The sequence below is a fragment of the Puma concolor genome, chromosome B3 (genome assembly GCF_028749965.1).
Source record: "Puma concolor isolate L17-30 chromosome B3, mPumCon1.1.hap2, whole genome shotgun sequence".
In the NCBI taxonomy this organism is placed as follows: domain Eukaryota; kingdom Metazoa; phylum Chordata; class Mammalia; order Carnivora; family Felidae; genus Puma; species Puma concolor.
Genome location: NC_141672.1, coordinates 39,923,844 through 39,945,040, shown reverse-complemented (window position 1 = coordinate 39,945,040; position 21,197 = coordinate 39,923,844). Strand labels below are relative to the sequence as shown.

General features: G+C 38.3%; 1 protein-coding gene across 6 annotated transcripts in view; it reads left to right on the top strand.

The window, feature by feature from the left end:
* Nucleotides 1-21,197, top strand: part of SYT16 (synaptotagmin 16) — a 260,696-nt gene that overhangs the window by 116,999 nt on the left and 122,500 nt on the right. For all 6 annotated transcript variants that reach the window (XM_086709593.1, XM_086709590.1, XM_086709594.1 and 3 more), the window contains exon 2: nt 11,527-11,703. In XM_086709593.1, the coding sequence (XP_086565719.1) occupies nt 11,527-11,703 (177 nt within the window). The remainder of the gene's footprint in view (nt 1-11,526; nt 11,704-21,197) is intronic.

Sequence of the window (21,197 nt, the reverse complement as noted above, 5' to 3'; positions counted from 1 at the left end):
TCTTCAGTAATGCATGAAAGAAATTTATCTCCCTGCGACTCCGATCTGGTTAGGGTAGCTCTTCCGGTGAGCAAGTGACTGGTGGAGAGACCGGTGTCTCAAGAGGCACAATTTCCTGGCAATAGTGATCAGCACATAGCATGCTATGAAATCAGAGCTTTGTTCCACAAGACTTTGCAACATGGTGCCTGCAAAGCAGTGGAATAAAAGCACTATCTTCTGTGCCTCAAAGCCCCACTTTTACAGTCCTTGTTTGCTTTGCTAATTAAGAGACTTTCACAAATCCCTCTTGACCCAAATGTGTAAAATGTTGCATGTTGTTTTGACTCTCCTAATAGCTTTTGTTTGGCACATTCTGAATTTATAAGGTCAAGTGTAATTAGCTCCAGATATCCAAGCCTCCATTGGGAATAATGTCAAGGAGCAGTGTGTCTCAAAACCTACTTAAAAATCTCTGACATTTTTGCATCTTTCAAAAAATGTTTAAACCTCTAAATTGGCCTTGATTTTGAAAGGGTAAATAGGGAGAGGTTTGAGGGAGTAATTGGGATGAGTCAGATACTTAGACTCAAGGTTGAGAGTAAAGGAACCCTTTTAGAGGAACCTGACATAGTTGTGTTTTAAGATCAATATACATGCCTACCACGTGGAGCCAGACCTCTGGCTTTCTTTCATGCCTACCACAGTTTGACCCCATGTAATCTTCCCTTGATGTGCCATAATTACCAAGTGGAATGCCTAGTGCAGATGGGCTCCCATGCTTCAATGCACAGCCCTTCTGGGTAGGGACGCTATGCAGTGGAGTGATGTGGGCACGTAAGTGGGTGGAAACTTTCTAATGTGTCACAATAATAACGATGCAGAATCCTTTTGCTGTTCAACTTCCCCTGGAACTTCAGCCCACGCAGCAGCCTACTTGGTTCACAGTCCTATGTGAATGCTAGACAATTAGCAGCTGATAATGAAGAATGCCATGGGAACCAGTGGGAAAATAATAGCTTACTCCAAGGATATAATGAAATGAAATTAGCACAGACAGTAAAACAGACAATTTATGCTGGTGCTTTTTTTTTCTTTTTTCCTTTTTTTTTTTTTTGGTAATTAAAAAGAACCAGTAAATGCTTCTAGTAGAGAAATATGAGAATTGATTAGAATCCCATCTGTTTTGGAAAGGGGTTCTATTCAGAAATTAATTCCAGAGAAACTTCTATTTTTCTACTGAGGAACTAGAATAGGTAAAAGGCACCTATTTTATTTGAATACAATGATAATTTTGTTCAGTGTTGATACCTAAGTGGTTGCATGTGGTCTGAACTTTAGACAGGGATACTAATTCCAGATAATTGATTTTACTGTTATATTATCTGAAATGTCAGTAGATTTTCAGTGTTCTCAGCTAATTTTTAGTAACAAAGTGAACTTGTATCTCTGTGGATAGATAGACAAAAATACATTGTTTGAGAAATTGGGCATTTAAAGGACCCTTGAATCTTCTTCCTATTTCTGAATTTCTCATATGCTGCTTAGTCCTTGAGCATAAAGCTCTGCATACTACTTTTTGGGGTCAAAAGCTATACTCAGTTTACCTCTGACCTTGTTTGCTGTCTTTCCTGGGAGGCTTTCAAGTCCTCAGGTGGATGGATGCCTGGAGAAGGATGTAGACATGCTCAGGCAATCCTGAATTCTTTTTTAAATTTACTTTTATAGAGATATTATGAAGTTTAATGAAGTCTTTACAATAATCTTTAAAAATATTTAACTGTACTAGACTTCAGGGAAAAATTTTTTTGAGGGTATTGGATTGGTAAAAAAACAATTTTGTTAAAATTCCAGTCTCACTGTGTGGGCAGTGTTCTGTGAGTTGAAAATAAAGAAGTTATAAACAAATCAAAATTATATTTCACTCCAAATGCTTTCCAAATGCATTTGTTTTGGAGATTTGAAGAAAGTTGGCTATCTTTCTTCTGATATTTTGTCTGCCTGAAGTAGACTTGTCTCTCAATTTCTCTCATTTATAGAAATATTCTCTTTTTACTTGAAAGCTAAATTGCCTCACTGATTCAACAACTATTCCACCAAAATGATATACATGTATTTTCTCTGATGTTTCAACATGACATGCTTTAATTGGACATATGTTCCTAATTTTATCATATAATTATATTAAATTCCATTGTGTTAAAGTTATAATGAACGATATCCGTGCTGATTGATTTTATTTGGCGAATGACATATAAATTGTACAATGCCCATATATTGCTCAGTTAAGTTCAGCAATATGAGCATGCCATTAAAAACCCAACAATCCAAAATGTTGGCTGTAACCTTCTAAACCATCAACATTATCTAATTCCCTTTGCTTCTTTTTCAATCCTCTCCCTCATCTGGGAGGATGTGGGAAAATGGAGAGGTTGGAGACAGTGGAGAATAGTTGAAGTGTTTAGGGAAAATCAGACAAGTGGAAAGAATCTCAAAGGTTCCCTTCATGGACCGATTGGTGCACGTCATCTGCTTTCTTCATTAAATGCTGCTTCTGAGCTAACCATCTGAGCATTAAGGGAAAGGAAAGCAAGCTTGCTGATAATTCTTGGCTTCTAGAAGTGTGTGTGTGTGTGTGTGTGTGTGTGTGTGTGTGTGTGTGTGTGTGTGTGTTAATGCTACGGGAGAATTAACATTTTAAGCACGTAAAGCAGACAGGTTAGGTTACGTAATTCTCAGAAGGAGATGGACACATTTCAACACACATTTATTATTATATTAAAGATAGCACCCCATGTATACCCCAAATGCTGTGTTCTCGACTGTTTTGAAAAATGATTGGTTGCTAGTGACTCCATATGTTGCTATGTTTTATTTTGGAACATGTTAAAATCTCACTTAGGTTTCATTAAGCCATTTTTTGAAAGGTCTATTTTTTTCCTTCCAAAGAATTTGTTTGAGTATGTAGTTAACATATCCTTGTTAGCTATTACCAGGAAGAAAATTTAAGTGGAACTACCCATTTTTCTTTAAATATATATATTTTAAATATTTTTATAAATATTTTATATTTCATAGTCCTACAAATTTTTAGAAAAATGATTGACTATCCATTAAGGTTGTTGAGGTTATAATAACTAGACCTAAATTTAGACACTGGAAAAATAATATGCTAAGCATCAAAGACTTCGTTCTGTTGTTGTTGTTAGTAGTGGAAGCATTACCAAAGGAAAAAAAGAAAATTAAAGGCCCCAGTTTAAGTTGTTCTATGCTAACTTTTAAAAGCAATTTATTTAATTTTGTAGTTGGTTGTAAAAACACAGGTAATGATACAAATGAGTCTAATTGTACAGATATTTTAAATTTGTGCACTGAGGGGCACCTGGATGGCTCAATCAGTTGAGCGTCCGACTTCAGCTCAGGTCATGATCTCATGGTCTGTGGGTTCAAGCCCTATGTAGGGCTGTGTGCTGACAGCTTAGAGCCTGGAGCCTGCTTTGGATTCTGTGTCTCCCTCTCTCTGCACATGCCCCGCTCACACTTTCTCTCTCTCTCTCTCTCTCTCAGAAATAAATAAACCTTAAAAAATTTTTTAAAAATAAATAAATTTTTTACTGAAGTAGCTGTATATGGAGTTGGCACACTGGTGTCCAACTCTTAAAAGTTTTTCATTTCTTACCTTCTTTTTGGTAGTTGCAAGGAAAGTCTGAGCATAAACTATAGGTCAAAGCCCTCAACTCTTATTGTGCCAAAATTGCCTTTGAAAACATCTCCTTGTTTTGCAAAGCTGCTGATATCTAACACAATAGCTCTTATTGTCACCTCCTTGCCCTAGAATCCTGGCTTGGGTCAATGTTACTGGTACACAACTGTGCTGTACTCAGTTTACCTCTACTCTGACCTTGTTCTTTGTCTTTCTTGGGAGGCTTCTCAAGTCTTCAGGTGGATGGATGCCTGGAGAAGGATGTAGATATGCTCAGGCATCCTGAATTCTCTTTTGAATTTACTTTTATAGAGATATAATTGACATATACTAATGTGTAAGTTTAAGGTATATAACATGTTGATTTGATACATTTATGTGTTGCGATATGATTACCACTGTGCCGTTGGCTGACCCACCTGTTATGTCACATAGTTATCATTTTTTTTGTGATAGGAACAATTAATATCTAGACTCTTAGCAGCTTTGAAGTTTATTAATAGTACTGATTGTCTATAATCACTATGCTTTACATTAGGTTAATCCCAGAATTCTAAGGTGAACAAGTTTAGGCTCAAGCCAGGGATGATGACCATGCTTGAGAACATCATAAAAACAATTTCAAAGTCATGCTGCCTTTTACAGGGATGAATGAAATTGAAATTATATCTCTGAAAAGAGTATTTTTAGGTTGATAGATACTCAAAGATGGTCAGGTTGTATAAGTGAGTAGAGTTTAAGATTTATCTCAGTCTTTCCTCATGTTTTTAATGAGATTCCTCATGTTTCTCAGACTGATGCCAAGGGAGTTTATTCCTGAGAAATTATAACTTTATTTTTAAATGATTTCTATTGTCATTGCTCAGTTAACTCTGAACCCCTCCTTACCATTTTGTTAAATAAGCTTTCAGCTTCCTCTCTTATTTCTAGCTCTTGTGAGTCAAATGGCTGCAACTGGTTAGCCTTTTTTTAACCTCTTCAACAACCATGGGATGAAATTTAAAAACATCTAGTGACTGTGTGACATGCAGAGACTTCCCTATTTATGTCACTGTATGATCTATCTTCTTCTTGAACCATTGCTTGAAAATCAGCAGATGGGGCTATCCAGTGGGATGTGAGAGATATGTCTAACTTTAAGGAAGTTTTCAATATAAACTATGTGACCGAACTTCATAGCCATCTGATTTCCAATTTAGTAATTACTGGAATAATTAGATGAGTTACTTTGCAGATGGCACTTAAGTTTCCTGACATATGTGCCCTTGTCATCTATAGCAGATGATACATGTAATGCTTGTTCTTCACTATAGCATTTGTATATATGGGATGCAAAATGACTTCAAGCTTCCCTGCCAAAGTCTCTAATTTTGTTTAGATCCAAATGTAGCATCAAGCCCTCCTTGGCTTATATTGATATAGCTGTTGGCTTGCTGTGTTCAGTGTTACACATTGAGGGTAGAACTGTGCTGACTCCAGTTCTCATAACCTATAATATTGAAACTTTATTTTTAATTCTACATATCGAAGAATAAAATTACAGAATGTTTAAACATGAAGAAAGTCACTTTCAAACCAAATCAAATAAAATTATTATAATTTTTTTCATATTTCCTTCCAGTCTTTATTAAAATGATATATTTGCAATTTAAACTTTTTGAGATAAAATCCATATTCCATAAAATTCACACCCTTTTAAGGTGGAGGATTCAGTAGTTTTTAGTATATTCACAAAGTTGCACAATCATTATCACCATCCAATTACAGAATAATTTCATTACCTCAAAAAGAAAACCCCTACCCATTTGTAGTCACCCCTCAATTCTCCCTCACCTCACCTCCTGGTCACAACTAATATACTTCCTTCTGTCTCTGTGGATTTACCTATTCTGGACATTTCATTTAATGGACTCATGGAATATGTGGCCTTTTGTATCTGACTTCTTTCAATTAGCATGATGTTTTCAGTGTTCATCTATGTTGCAGCATCTATCAATAGTTCATTTTTTATTGTAGAATATTTAATTGTATGGCTCTATCACATTTTGTGTATTTATCAGTTGATGGACATTTGGGCCATTTCTACTTTTTGGCTATTATGAATAATGTTATGAACATTCATGAATATGTTTTTGTGTGAGCATATATTTTCAATTCTCTTGGTTATATACCTAGAAGTGGAATTGCTAGATTATGATTAGAATTTTAAACCACTTTTTAAAAGGACAGTTTGTGTGCAACTCTGGTGAAGCAACTCTTACAAGACTGGGGTCACTGCCAACTTCTTAGCTATTGCTATGATTCCCTACTTATGTAGAAAGCACATAAGCTAACCTACAGTTTAACATAGCATTTGGCTAGCAGCCCCTCATGCACCTGTTCAGCCTTCCCACTGATCACCCATAAACACATAGAAAAAGTGAAATTAGAATTGCTAGATTCTGGGAGGAGCATGAACTCTGTTGAAATAACCAAATTTGCCAAACTAAGCTTTCTCTCTGCTTTAGCTACATTTGTGCTTATTCCTAGTGTTCTCCACCATTCAACTTGAAAGGAGGGGAAAAGACGGTTTCTTCCCCTCATCTGCCACTGACTCAAATATTCAGAGTTAACAGTAGTGAGTATAGTATAGTGGTTAAGAGCAAACTTTCACCTATTTACTTGAGTAAAAATGAGTAGCCTATATTTAGGAAGATCTATCAGAATGCAGGAGAAAAAAAACAAAGAGGAAGAAAACATTAAAGTTGGTAGCCAAAGAAATACCCAGTTTAATATAGAAACAAGAACAATCGGAACAGAAGAAATTACCAAAGACATAATTGAAGAAAACTCTCCTAAGCTTTACAAAAGCCATAGATATTTTGGTGGAAAAGCTGGTTCCAGGAAAAAAAAAAATCAACAAAAGATATACACAAAAAAGCATATTCTGGTAAAATTTTTGCGTTAAAAGTTTCTAGAAACTTTTCGACCAAAACACTCTGTTGCTCATACAAAAAGTAACAAAAAGTAAGCTGCAGCATCCTACTTATTCGTAAACATTAAAGATTAAAAGATAATGGAGCAGGGGCGTCTGGGTGGCTCAGTTGGTTAAGCGTCTGACTTCGGCTCAGGTCATGATCTCACAGTCTGCAAGTTTGAGCCCCACGTCGGGCTCTGTGCTGACAGCTCGGAGCCTGGAGCCTGCTTCAGATTCTGTCTCCCTCTCTCTCTGCCCCTCCCCTGCTCACGCTCTGTCTCTCTCTCTCTCTCTCTCTCTGTCTCTCTCTCAAAAATAAATAAACATTAAAAAAATTTAAAAAGATAATGGAACAATGTCTAAACAGTTTTTAGGAAAAAAAATACTGACACCTACCTTAGAATTTTCATAGTTAGCTCATTGTCACAAGTATTATTACTAACAAAAATATTTTCATCTCCAAAAAACCGTTATTTTGAAGAACACAAGAGTGTTATTCCCCCTTCTTTTGCATCTTTGGAGATTATATTGAATAATCTCTTCATGTTTTTTTCCGTTTTGGAATATGTGAGTGTTTTTATATTAAATGCATTAATATCAGCATGTGGTGTGGTATTTCAGTGGTGGTAAAAATAGTTAAGAAAAAATTTGTAAGAAAAATCCAAAATGCTGTCAGTGATGAGTGGTAAGATTCAAAATGACCATTTTTTACATCTCCCATTATTATCAACATTTTCTACTACATGAATGAATTGTTTTTTCTTTAATATCTCTAAAAATAATAGAAATTTTATCTAATAAAAATATTTTATGAACCAAGAAGGTAAAATCAATACAGACAACTTAGTATTTTCCCAGTAGTCAAAATGACTGGAAGGAAGTACAGAAAATCTTAATAATGGTTTTCTTAATTTTTTCTGTATTTTGCAGATTTTATGTAATGAACCTCATGTTGCTTTCTAATGGAAAAATATACCTTTTTCAAAAATAAAGATTTAGTTTTATTAATGAATGACTTTGGGTACAAATGTTTCTGCTTATGAATGATAGATGAACTCTCTTTTTTCCTAAGGCTGAATGTTATGTAAATCATGTTCTGTGTTTAGTGGTGCTGACCCACTTGAGGTATATCTTTACTTTCCAGAAGTTTTTATTGATAGGTATATTCATCAATGTACTGAACACAGATGAGTTCAACATTTATTCAGGTATTAAATATTTATTGAGTACCTAACCTATGTTAGCTGCTGAGAGTGCAATGAGTAATTAAAGCATAGCCCTTATTCTTATGAAGTTATGTCTTACTTGAAAACTGTTGAAAAGCTTTTAGGGGTGCAGTGGGTGGGAACACACAGTAGAAGCATCTAGCCTGGTTAAGAGGAACAAGAAAGGGTTTCAGAAGAAGTGCAGTATCAGAATTAGCCAGAAGAGAGGTAAGCATTTGTCCCACACAGTTGAAATAGCCTATCCAAAGGTCTGAAGGTGAGCTAGGTTTGGGAGACCAGATATAGATGAATACACTGGCAATAAAAAGTTTGATGTTGGGGAGTGATGAGTGATAAAGGCTGAAATCAGTAGCTATGTCATAAATGGACTCATAAACCAAGGCAATAAATTCAAATTTTGTGCTTTGGGTAATGGGAAGCCATTGGAGGGTATATTAGTTTCCTGGCAGTCCCATGACATATTACCAGAAAATTTATGGCTTAAAACAACAGCAATTTATGATCTCTAAGTTTTTGATGCCAGAAGTCCAAAATCCAGTTGTCAGCAGGGTTGGTTTCTCTGGAATCTCTGGGGGAGAATCTGTTCCCTGACTCTGCCCTAGCCTCTGATAGCTGCTGGAAACCTTGGTATTGCTAATCTAGAGGTTTCATGACTCCAGTCTCTGCCCCTGTGTTCACATGGCTTTCTTCCCTCTGTCTTTTCCTAGTCAGTCTTTTGTAGGGACACTTACATTGAATTTACAGCCTATCCTTATCCAGCATGATCTCATCTCAAGATCCTATCCTAAATACATCTGCAAAGACCTTTGTTTCAAATTAGGTCACATTCTGAAATTTGGGGTGGATGTATCTTTTGGGGGCCACAATTTAACCAACTATAGAAGGTTTTAGGAGGGCAGGTGAAGAAATTAGACTTACATTTCAGGAGGATTTCCCTGGCTACTGTGTGAAGGGATTTGAGAGGGTAATTCTTGGTCCATGGAGATCAATGGGGGACTGTGTAAAGGATGCAAGTGGTTTCAGAGGTAAGAAAATGGAGAACAGTACAAGAAATACTCAGAAGATGGTTGTAGAGGGGAAAAGCGAGAGGGCTGTGGTTGAGGAGCACATGGTGAAGAGAGGTTTTTAAAGGTTGGGAGATACTTGATGCACTAAAAAAATGTTTATCCTATTTTTGAGAGAGAGAAAGCATAGGTGCATGTGAGCAGGGGAGGGGCAGAGACCTAGAATCCCAAGCAGGCTCCACACTCTCAGCACAGAGCCTGATGTAGGGCTCAAACTCACAAACAGTGAGATCATGACCTGAGCCAAAATCAAGAATAGGATGCTTAACGGACTAAGCCACTCAGGCGCATTGATGCATTTTTAATGCAGGTGAGAAAGATGTTGTATATACAAGGGGAAGTAGCTGAAAATACAGAAGCGAGGGGCAAAAATATAGGGATAATTGTTTTGACGAAAGGGAGAGAGATGGGGTCCAGAGAACAGACTGCACACAAAGCAATACATGCATTCCATATTTGACTGCTCCTAGATATATTTTTTTAAATTAAAGTTTAGTTAATGCAAATGTTACATTAGTTTCAGGTGTACAGCATAGAGATTCGACAAGTTTATACATTATGTCATACTCACCACAAGTGTAGCTACCATCTGTCACCATACAATGCTATTATAATACCACTGAATATATTCCTTAGCCTGTACCTTTCATCCCCATGATTTATACACTCCATAGCTGGAAACCTGTATCCCTCTCTGCCTTTCACCCATTTTGCCCAGCCCCTCCCATCTGGTACCTATCAATCCTTTGTATTTATGAGTTTGTTTCTGCTTTTTTTTTTTTTTTTTTTTGTAGATTCCATACCTAAGTGAAATCATATGGTATTTGTCTTTCTCAGTCTGACTTACTTTACTTAGCATACTACCCTCTTGGTCCATCCATGTTGTTCTAAATGACAGGGCCTCATTCTTTTTTATGGCTGAGTAATGTTCCATTGTGTATGTACACCATATTCTCTTTATCCATTTATGTATTGATGGACAGTTAGGTTGCTTCCATATCTTGGCTATTGTAAATAATGCTGCAATAAGCATAGAGGTGCATATCTCTTTTCAAATCACTGCTCCTAGATATATTAACAGCTCTGTAAAGATGAAGGTGGTGATGTTGGGGAAGATGGTTGCTCCTGTTTGAGAACTCACTACGTGTCAGGTGCCACGCTGATTACTTTCCATGGGTTACCACATTTAATCCTTGATATAGCTGTATTTATTATCTCCTTTTATTGCTTAGGAAACTGAAGCACAGAGAGGTTAAATAATTTGCCCAAGGCCACTTGTGGTAGAGTGTGATTTCCTCACAGGCAGCATAACTACAGAACCCACACCACTAAGCACTACCACCTATGCTGCCTCTGAAGAGAGGGGAGACGATGAATATGTGCATACTTTCCTCATGTTATGTGCTGGCTTTGATTGCAGACACTATCATTTTGCAGACTACCAAGCTATTATCTTGCCTGCCATTTTTTGTTTTGTTCTTTCGTCGGCTTGCCACTAGGTCAGTTCAGTGAGGCAGTACCACTTATTTTCTTGATCTTTTCATGGCATCGGACCTAGTTTGAATCATCCTTTCTCTGTTTTTCTGGATGGTAGGGTGAGGTAAATATCATCCCTTCATATTATTAGTCTACAGATTAAACCCGCCCAGGGATTAAAGCTGCTTTTAGGAGACTCATTTTCATAAGCTTTCACAGATACCCAACTCCCTTGAATAACTCTTATTGACACCTGCTCTGTAATTAATTCCTTAATACCAGTTGATTTCTGGATTTCTTTACCGAGAGAAGTCTTGGCTCAAATGTCATTTCTTTAGAGGAGTCTTTCCTCAATCCTGAATTAGTTCTGGTCTCCCTGCTATATGCACCTCAGAGCTGAACTCAAAGGTTGGGATTCTTTAAGGTATACTGGGTAGCACTTAACCAAAGTTAAGTAACACTCAGGATATTTTGATGAGGAGGAGGAGAAGGCAGAAGATGGAATTTAAGTTTTTAGAATTCTAAAATATTAGCAGTCAAAATATACTTCTAATTTCTTACATGGATGGCATGGATGAGGAATTTTCTTGTCACCATTGATGATGATAATCATCATATTACATAGTTGGATTTGTAAAAATATATCCAGGAAATGACTTTTTCTCTAGTTGCGAATATTGATAAATGCAGATGTCTGAAAGTTTGTCTCAAGTGATTATTTTTTAAGCTTTAGGCAGCTGTGTTTTTAAGGGACTTGCTTTTATAACACTGATCAACCATTTCCAACTCAACCCATTTGACAGATGTCTCTCTTACAGTTTGTGTGTTTGAAACTGAATATTAGTCTGAGGATAGGAGCAAGAGGAGTTCTATTCCAGATGGAAGAGAGCACATGTGCAAAAGTATACAGGTCTGTCATCTGAAAAGCCAGCCTAGCAGGATGTACCAGACAACAGTCTTTTCCCTTTCTCTGTACCCAGTCCTGGGGATGCCAGCAAGTGTGAAGACTTGTAGAGTATTTGCCACTCTAATTAACAAACATAAACCTTAATCAGTTGATAGAACTAAAAGTTGGTTTACTTTAATAGTGATGATTTTTTTTCTTTTGTGTTCTTTTGCCAGTTCCTCCTGAAGCCATTGGCTTCTTATCTGCAGTTGGCGTCTTTATTGTTCTTCTGGTTGTCCTCTTCCTCTTCATCAATAAGAAGATATATTTAGAAAAAATAGGACTTCCGTGCCTGGAACAACGAGGGAAAAGGAAGCACTCTAAAGACAAGATTGGGATCCGTGAGGGACTGGGTAAGGATGATATTTCACATTCTCTCGAGCTTGACGACTTGCTGTGGTTTGGGTCGGTGGGGGGAATGTCACTGTTTCCAGGATAGGCCCCATTAAGAAATCACATGTGAGCTGTTTGGCCACTGCTGTGGTAGACATGATGAATGGATATTACTAAAAAAATACATTAGTCTTATGAAAGTAATGCCCTCCTTCATGTTTGAAGAGTAGATGGGAAAAGGCTGACCACCACTTCCTGTCATCTTAGCTTTTTAGATGTTTGTGTTGAGTTTCCCTCTGACTAATGCTTGACCAAAAAATAGTTTTTCACTGACAAGAGCCTTGATATGTTTTAGTCTCATTATATTGGAACAGTGTTGACCTTTCAGTTCAGTTGGATGTTTTTGACTTTTGTTGCTCAGTACCATTTCCCACCCCATATGGCAACACTTTTCCAAAGGTGGTTTTTACTCCTTAAGCTCACCGAATCTAGTACATCTACTAACAGCCTTCAATTTGCTGGAGGAAAATAACATACTTAAAGAAATAATTGGCTTCCTGTTCTTAAAGGACATATTTTATTTTCAATTGCTGAAGTGTAGAACTTCAGGTAACAGGAGGTTACCACAGAGTGACGGTTATCATCACACAGAAGCCAGACATTTAAAGATAATGCTCTTATCTTACAGGTAACAACTTTGCTCTCTCTCTCCCTCTTTCTTTTTTTTCTTTTTTCTTTTTTTGTAAATCAGTCTAATTTTCACTTCCTCCCATGACCCATATGGGGCATGATGTCACTGAGGGAGGAACAATCTTATTTTTTTGAGCAGGGACAAGGCCTTGAGAAACACACACTCCTACCTCCCGGGCATGTGTGAAGGGAGCGTGGACCAAGGAATATACTCAACTTATTGATATGGCAGCTTTTGCAGCCGTGGTTCAGCCTTATTGGTCTAAGAAAAGGCATATTCAGAGATAAATGTGTATTAACTATCTACTGCTTCATAATAAATATCCCAAAGTATGAGCACCTAAAACAATAAATATTTATTATTATGCAGTTTCTGAAGTTCACAAATTTGAGATTGGTTTAGTGGATAGTTATAGATCAGGGTCTCTCATGAGGCTGCTGTTAGAATGTCAGCTGCGGTCATGTAAAGGCGTGACTAAGGCTGATGGACTTGCTTCCAGGATGGCAGGAGGGCCCAGTTTCTATCCACATGAAACCCTCCACAGGGCAATTGGACTATATTTATGACATGGCAGCTGGCTTCCCTGAGTAGGAGATCCAAGAGAAGGGAGCAAGAAAGAAGCACAGTTCCTTTTAGGACTGAGTCTGGGAAGTCCTACATTGTCACTTCCACCATATGCTAGTGATTTACTACTTTGTGCTTAGAGTCTGCACTCAAGGGAAGGGAAATCATGCTCCACTTTTGAAGGGAAGAGTATCAAAGAGTGTGTGCACGTATTTTTATAATCATAGGAGATAACGTCGGGGGTGTAAATTGCAGATCTGGAAATCTGTTTGGCATTGCTGCTGTTGTAGCCTTATTTTTTGAATACCACTTGGGACATCTGACTCATCTTCTGAAAATAGAATGAAATATTTTAAATAGAGTTTGTCAGGTGAAATCTGGGACTCACAAATGGTTTAACCACTACTATCCCAGCTAGGGCATAGATGTATAAGATAAATAGACTTCTACTTGGTCATGGGGTGGTATGGAGGTAAGATTCATAGTGATTCTACCTTTCCCCTTAAACAGCTGGTGGCCACTAGTTGTGTGACCTGGCGAATTATGGAGCCATTCTTTTTTTTTTTCTTTTCAAATTTATTTTATTTTTAAATGCTTATTTACTTTGAGAGAGAAAGAGAGAGAAAAAAAAAGAATGAGCTGGGGAGGGGTGGGGGGGGAGTAGAGGGTCTGAAGCGGGCTCTATGCTGACAGCAGAGAGCCCAATGTCGGGCTCAAATTCACAAACCATGAGACCATGACCTGAGCCAATGTCGGAAGTTCAACTGATTCACCCACCCAGGTGCCCCAAATTTATTTCTTTTGAGAGAAAGAGAGAAAGCGCACATGCAAGCAGGGGAGGGGAAGAAAGAAAGAGAGAGAGAGAATCCAAGAAATCTCCCATCAGTGCAGATCCCAATAGGGGGCTCAGTCCCACCAACCAAGAGATCATGACCTGAGCTGAAATCCAGAGTTGGACACTTAACCAACTGAGCTACCACGTCACCCCTGGAACCATTCTAAACTTCAATTTCCTCATACAGTGTGGAGGTTCCTCAAAAAATTAGAAATAGACCTACCCTATCACCCAGCAATAGCACTGCTAGGAATTTACCCAAGGGATACAGGAGTACTGACGCATAGGGGCACTTGTACCCCAATGTTTATAGCAGCACTCTCAACAATAGCCCAATTATGAAAGAACCGAAATGTCCATCAACTGATGAATGGATAAAAAATTGTGGTCTATATACACAGTGGAGTACTACGTGGCAATGAGAAAGAATGAAATATGGCCCTTTGTAGCAACATGGATGGAACTGGAGAGTGTGATGCTAAGTGAAATAAGCCATACAGAGAATGACAGATACCATATGGTTTCACTCTTATGTGGATCCTGAGAAAGTTAACAGAAACCCATGGGGGAGGGGAAGGAAAAAAAAAAGAGGTTAGAGTGGAAGAGAGCCAAGGCATAAGAGACTCTTAAAAACTGAGAACAGGGGCGCCTGGGTGGCGCAGTCGGTTAAGCGTCCGACTTCAGCCAGGTCACGATCTCGCAGTCCGTGAGGTCGAGCCCCACATCGGGCTCTGGGCTGATGGCTCGGAGCCTGGAGCCTGTTTCCGATTCTGTGTCTCCCTCTCTCTCTGCCCCTCCCCCGTTCATGCTCTGTCTCTCTCTGTCCCAAAAATAAATAAAAAACGTTGAAAAAAAAAAAAAACTGAGAACAAACTGAGGATTGATGGGGGGTGGGAGGGAGGGGAGGGTGTGTGATGGGTATTGAGGAGGGCACCTTTTGGGATGAGCACTGGGTGTTGTATGGAAACCAATTTGACAATAAACTTCATATATTGAAAAAAAATTTTTTAAAAATTGTTAGAGATTAGCACAATGTGAAAGCAAAACAAAACAAAAAAAACTTCAATTTCCTCATCTCTATATTGGCATAATCAATAAATGTTCTATAGGGTTGATCCAGATAAATGAATTACTTTTGTAAAGGTACCAGCATGGTGCCTATGGTGAAAGTCCTAGTAGAACCATAGCTGTGCAGTGTTAGCAAAATACGAATCACAGTAATGGCATCTAGGAATGACATCACCCACAAACACATCACATTCATCGCTTAAACTGGGAGATTAAAATTGGTGAGGTTTTCTCCTTTGCAAACTATAATGGGTACAAAGAACTAAGGTTAGAGCTATTTAAGATTTTTGTCCTGTTTGACATGTTATCTGAGTATTTTAGAGACAATTATGAATTATACTTGCAAATAAGTTGAAGTTTGAAGATAATGTTGAAACAATAACAATAAAGCATGAACTAGGAGCTGTCAGCTGAAGAAACGCTGAGAAATCCATGTCTCAAACTCAGAGTGGGTTCATAAAAAGGGAGCTTTAAAAATAGTTTAATTAGGAGACTCTCCAAATTATGTCTAAGAACCATACACCTTCATTATGACATTTCTCCCTTTAAAAGTTTAATTATCAATAAAAAAGTCTAATTATCACTGATCAAAAGTCTTTTTGAAAAATGTAGTTCTAGCCCAGATTTTATTTAGCATTGATATTTGCCTTAATTATCATCCTCAGAGCACTGCTTTCTCAGTGAAATTGGGATATTCTTAACATAATTTGACAAATGTAAAGAAGTAAGGAAGGCAGCCTGATGTGGTGGAAAGATGCACAGTAAAGGCAGCCAGAGCTTAGTTTCGTCCTAATTAGCTGTGATATTTTGGGAATCTCGCTTCACCTCTCTGGGCCTTAAATCTTCATTTTCAAATTGATGAGTCTGGACTAGGTTTCTCGCAATTTCTATTGTGCAGTCCTGACAAATTCTTAGGGTTACTATAGCAATTTCTTCTCTTGGTCTCAGTCTATGAATGGATGAGACCTAATAAAAATGATTAAAAATCAACTAGAGCATCCCACTCTTAGATTGAACCATATGAAATTGCCATTTTTATGGATCAAAAAATGGCTGAATATCTGCAACCTACTCATTGTATTCTAATATACATAAAGTTCTGAAAAATAAAATAATTATTTTCATTTGTGTGGTAATATCATGGAGGCAGGACTGACAATCTATTTTCTGAAACCATCATGCACAATAACTTACCTGACAAAAATGCTTTCTTTTAGGCTATAACGTTTTCAATTTCAAAGAAATTTATACCTATGGTTCTATCTGGATTTAGGTATCAGGAGAAAGAAACTGTTAACTGTTTCTTCCTAATAACACAGAGAGTAGTAATAATTAGACAGTGATAATTAATAGCTATCATTTACTTAGCATTAATATTGCCATGCACCTGCTAAGTATGTTACATGCATTACTTTTCTTTATACAAAGGATGTGTGTTGTTTGGGGAAAGGGTGGATGCTAGTTGGAACAAAAGAGGCATTGTCCAGCTTTGAGATAAAAACTTGATTAAAAATAAAATTCCAATACTGAGATAATAGTTTTTAAAGAAGCCTGGCCTTGCAAGAGAGAAAGGGAGAGAGGAATTTTGTTTTTTTGTTTCTTTATAGATCAAAGGCACCATTTAGAAGTTGGAGCAAAGAACAAACAGAGGGTTACTGGAGGGGTTTTGGGAGGGGGAATGGGCTAAATGGGTAAGGGGCATTAAGGAATCTACTCCTGAAATCATTGTTGCACTATATGCTAACTAACTTGGATGTAAATTTAAAAAATAAAATAAAAAATAAACATTTAAAAAAAGAAAGTTGGAGCAAAGAGCTTTAGTTTAAGAGGCACAATGTAAGAAGGGATAGAGGATATGCTATGTGGAGAGTTAATCCCAGCTCATGGCTTGGAAAGATGGCAGGGAAAGAGAGACAGAGGGCTTGAGACATTGTATGGACCCTGAGAAGGGTGGTGGATGTGGGTGTTGGAGTACTTGAGGTGAGATTAGAATCCAACATGGCCTGAGGAGGAGGCAGAAAGCAGCGTGCCTTGTGTTTCCCATTTAGAACTGTGGTAGGAGACTGCCTCACATGTGTCCCATGTGGGCCAAGGGCGGCTGCAACAGGTAAAGCATAGTGGTGCGACTGGAAGGAGAAAGAACTTAAGAAGACTCCCAGGTAGTTCCTCAAGTGAGCATTTCACAGCATGGGATTTAGAAATTTGTGCATGGCCCTGTGGGTAGGAGAAGATAGCAGAGGGATGAGAATCCATTAGCCTAGCAGGGAACTGTTGCAACTTGGGGTGAGGCAGGACTGTATTAGAGGCTGGGGGTGAGCTACCTGGAGCCTCCTGCAATCAGGGCCTGCTTCATGGGCATGCACCCATGCCTAGAAGGAATTCTGTGCTTGGTTTAATGCTCTGATATTGCCGTTTAAAAATTCTTAATGATTTGTAAGCCAAGGTTTTTGTGTTCTCACTTTGCATTGGGTCTTACAAATTTTTTAGTTCATGTTGCCTGAAATTATCACCAGGAAGTACTGCAGATGTGAAAACGTCACAGGGAAAGCTATAGGGATAGAAGCCAATTCCTCTGGAAGTCAGGTGAGCCAGGGCGGGGAATGGCACATCATGGTAAATAAGCTTACACCTATGCTCCCTGATATATTGGAAAAAGAAGGTGGGAGTGGAAATCCCAAACACTGGGTACTTATCCAAAATGAAGTTGACTGAATTACTTTCAGTGGCCAACCTGAAGTTTTGTTTCTTGACACTGAACATGGGGTGGGGGGGAGGTGCACAGAGAGACAGGAGTGCAGTGAGACAACATGAAGACAAGCTTCTGTACATTTAGGCAAAGCTGGTGCTCACCTAGTGCTCAGCAGTAAAGCTGAGTATCAGCGGGAGCTCAGAAGCAAGGTGGTTCAAATGTGGCAATTTCTCCCTGCCAGCTGAGAAGAAGGCCCAGTTGACTGGTTCCTCCCCAAGACCACCCTCACCTCTTTATCTGAAGCTAAATGGTTAGCTTCTGGCCCAACAGGGGCCTCCCAGCTATGCCATTTCCTTCTGCTTGAGATGTGATGGCTGCTGTTGTCAAATATTTCTTATCTCATTTCTGCATTTAGGTTATTTAGGTCAGAATACGTTCAAGTACAACTTTCTCAGTCTACAATTCAATAAACAGATCTTATTATCTCCATTTTGTTGATGAAGAAACTGAAGTTCAGAGAGACATTTTTCCTCCCCAAGCTATTAAGTGGCAGAGCTGGGACTCTTGTTCAAGAGCACCTTATGCTGGAGGCCCAGACCTTACTTTTTTCCACCCACCTAATCTTCCCAATTCAGTCCATTATTTCATGCTTTTGAACTTCTGGGATGTGAAAAAAATAAGGGAAAGGAGGTTTTGGTTTCTTGTGGCTGCCATACAAAATGTCACGAACTTGGTGTCTTATAACAACATGAATTTATTTTTGGTACCATTCTGGAGACCAAAATTTTAAAATCAGGGTGTCAGCAGGTCCATACTCTCCTAGCTCCAACCTCCTTCTCCATCTTCACATTGCTTTCTCCTGTTTGTGTCTCTGCTGTTTCATTTGTTATTGGATTTAGGTTTTATCCTGATAATATAGGAATATCTCATCTAAAGATCATTAACTACATCTGCAAAGACCCTCCCAACATTTGTGGGTTCCAAGGATTAGGACATGGGCATATCTTTTTTGTGGGGGACACCGTTCAGCCGCTACAAGGGGGGAGGATGTGGAAGCATCACCTGGAAATGGTTTTTAACCATTCCAGATTATGAGAGTTGATAAAGAATTGAATGCAGGATTCTCTTTTCTCCATTTTCCTCAGTGATATTCCACATGTCCCATCTGGGGTTAGAATGATTCTTACAAAGAGATATAACAAAAGCTTATCAAGTGTTTATGAAATGGATTGTGATATCCATCAGGGTGCTTTCCAACTGAAAGCCCATTTGAACTACACTGGGTCTCAATCCTGGAAAACTTAAAAAAACAAAACAAATCAAAACCCAAATCCTACTGCAAACTAATTAAATCATAATAGAGAGCAACAGTGGCAGTGGCAGAACAAACTATATAGCTTTAAAAAGAATACTAGGTGACCTAAAAGTGCAGGCAGGGTGGAGTACCATTGATGGATGCAGGGTAGGCTTATGGCTAACTTCCTCTTTCAGGTCAGGAAGGATAGTATGTGAGCAGAGTGGTTTTTTTGTATATTAATATAATTTATTGTGAAACTGGCTTACATACAACACCCAGTGCTCATCCAACAAGTGTCCTCCTCATCCCCACCACCCGTTTCCCCCTCTCCCCTACCCCCCCATCCTCCCTCATTTTGTTCTCTGTATTTATTTATTTTAATTTATTTTAATTATGAAATTTATTGTCAAATTGGTTTCCATACAACACCCAGTGCTCATCCCAACAGGTGCCCTCAATACTCATGTTCTCTGTATTTAACAGTCTTTATGGTTTGCCTCCCTCCCTCTCTGTTTGTTAACTATTTTTTTCCCTTCCCTTCTCAAGTTTCTCAAGATCCACATATGAGTGAAAATATATGATATTTGTCATTCTCTGACTTATTTCACTCAGCATAATACCTTCCATTTCCATCCACATTGCTGCAAATGGCATGATTTCATTCTTTCTCATTGCCAAGTAGTATTCCACTGTATATATAAACCACATCTTCTTTATCCATTCATCAGTTGATAGACATTTAGGCTCTTTCCATACTTTGGCTATTGTTGAAAGTGCTGCTGTAAATATTGGGGTACATGTGCCCCTATAAATCAGCACTCCTATATCCCTAGCAGTGCTATTGCTGGGTCATATGGTAGTTCTAATTTTAATTTTTTGAGGAACCTCCACACTGTTTTCCGGAGAGGCTGCACCAGTTTGCATTCCCACCAGCAGTGCAAGAGGGTTCTCATTTCTCCACATCCTCGCTAGCATCTGTAGTTTCCTGATTTGTTCATTTTAGTCCCTCTGACAGGTGTGAGGTGGTATCTCAGTGTAGCTTTGATTTGTATTTCCCTGATGATGAGTGATGTTAAACATCTTTTCATGTGGCAGTTGGCCATCTGGATGTCTTCTTTGGAAAAGTGGTTATTCATATCTTCCTGCCCGTTTCTTCAATGGATTATTTGTTTTTTTGGGTGTTGAGTTTGGTAAGTCCTTTATAGATTTTTGGATACTAGCCCTTTATCCGCTATATCATTTGCAAATATCTTTTCCCATTCCATCGGTTGCCTTTTAGTTTTGTTGATTGTTTCCTTTGCAGTGCAGAAGCTTTTTATTTGATGAGGTCCCAATAGTTCATTTTGCTTTTAATTCCCTTGCCTTTGGAGATGTGTCGAGTAAGAAATTGCTGCAGCTGAGGTCACCCACAAATGTATGGCCAACTAATCTTTGACAAAGCAGGAAAGAGCATCCAATGGAAAAAAGACAATTTCTCTAGCAAATGGTGCTGGGAGAACTGGACAGCAACATGCAGAAGAATGAAACTAGACCACTGTCTTACACCATACACAAAAATAAACCCAAAATGGATGAAAGAGCTAAATGTGAGACAGGAAACCATCAACACCTTGGAGGAGAAAGCAGGCAACAACCTCTTCAACCTGAGCAGAGTATTAACACTGGCCAAATACACCCGTCCTTCTGCCCCCAAGGTATCGAAACAGTTCTAACTTGGTCATTAAGAAAGCTTTTTCCTTTATGATAGCTTCCCTTTCCAAAGCTCCATGAATACCATGACACAACCAGCAGTTTACTTCTGTATGTAGATTAAAAAAATAAGACAGATGCCTGGGTAGCTCAGTTGTTTAAGTGTCCAACTTTGGCTCAGGTCATGATCTTGTGGTTTGTGAGTTCAGGCCCTGCCTCAGGGGCTCTGTGCTGACAGCTCAGAACCTGGAGCCTGTTTCAGATTCTGTGTCTCCTTCTCTGTCTGCTCCTCCCCCCCTTTGGCTGTCTCTCTCTCTCTCTCTCTCTCTCTCTCTCTCTCTCTCTCTTTATCCATTCATCAGTTGATAGACATTTAGGCTCTTTCCATACTTTGGCTAAAATGAATAAACATTAAAAAAAATAAGATATTTAGAAAAAGTACCTACTTTATAAGATTATTCAGAGTTTCCAAATTATAATCAATTTCAATTCATATTCAAGATTCTGCAAGTTTTATAATTTTTTAGTGAATTTGACCCAAACAGAAGAGTTTGGCTGTTTCATTGATAAAACTTCCAGCATTTTCTGAATGATTTTGATAATATTTCATTTTCCTTTTATGCCCAAATAGTAAAGAGAAATGAAAAGTAGATAAAAAGAAATAAAAATATAAAGAGTACT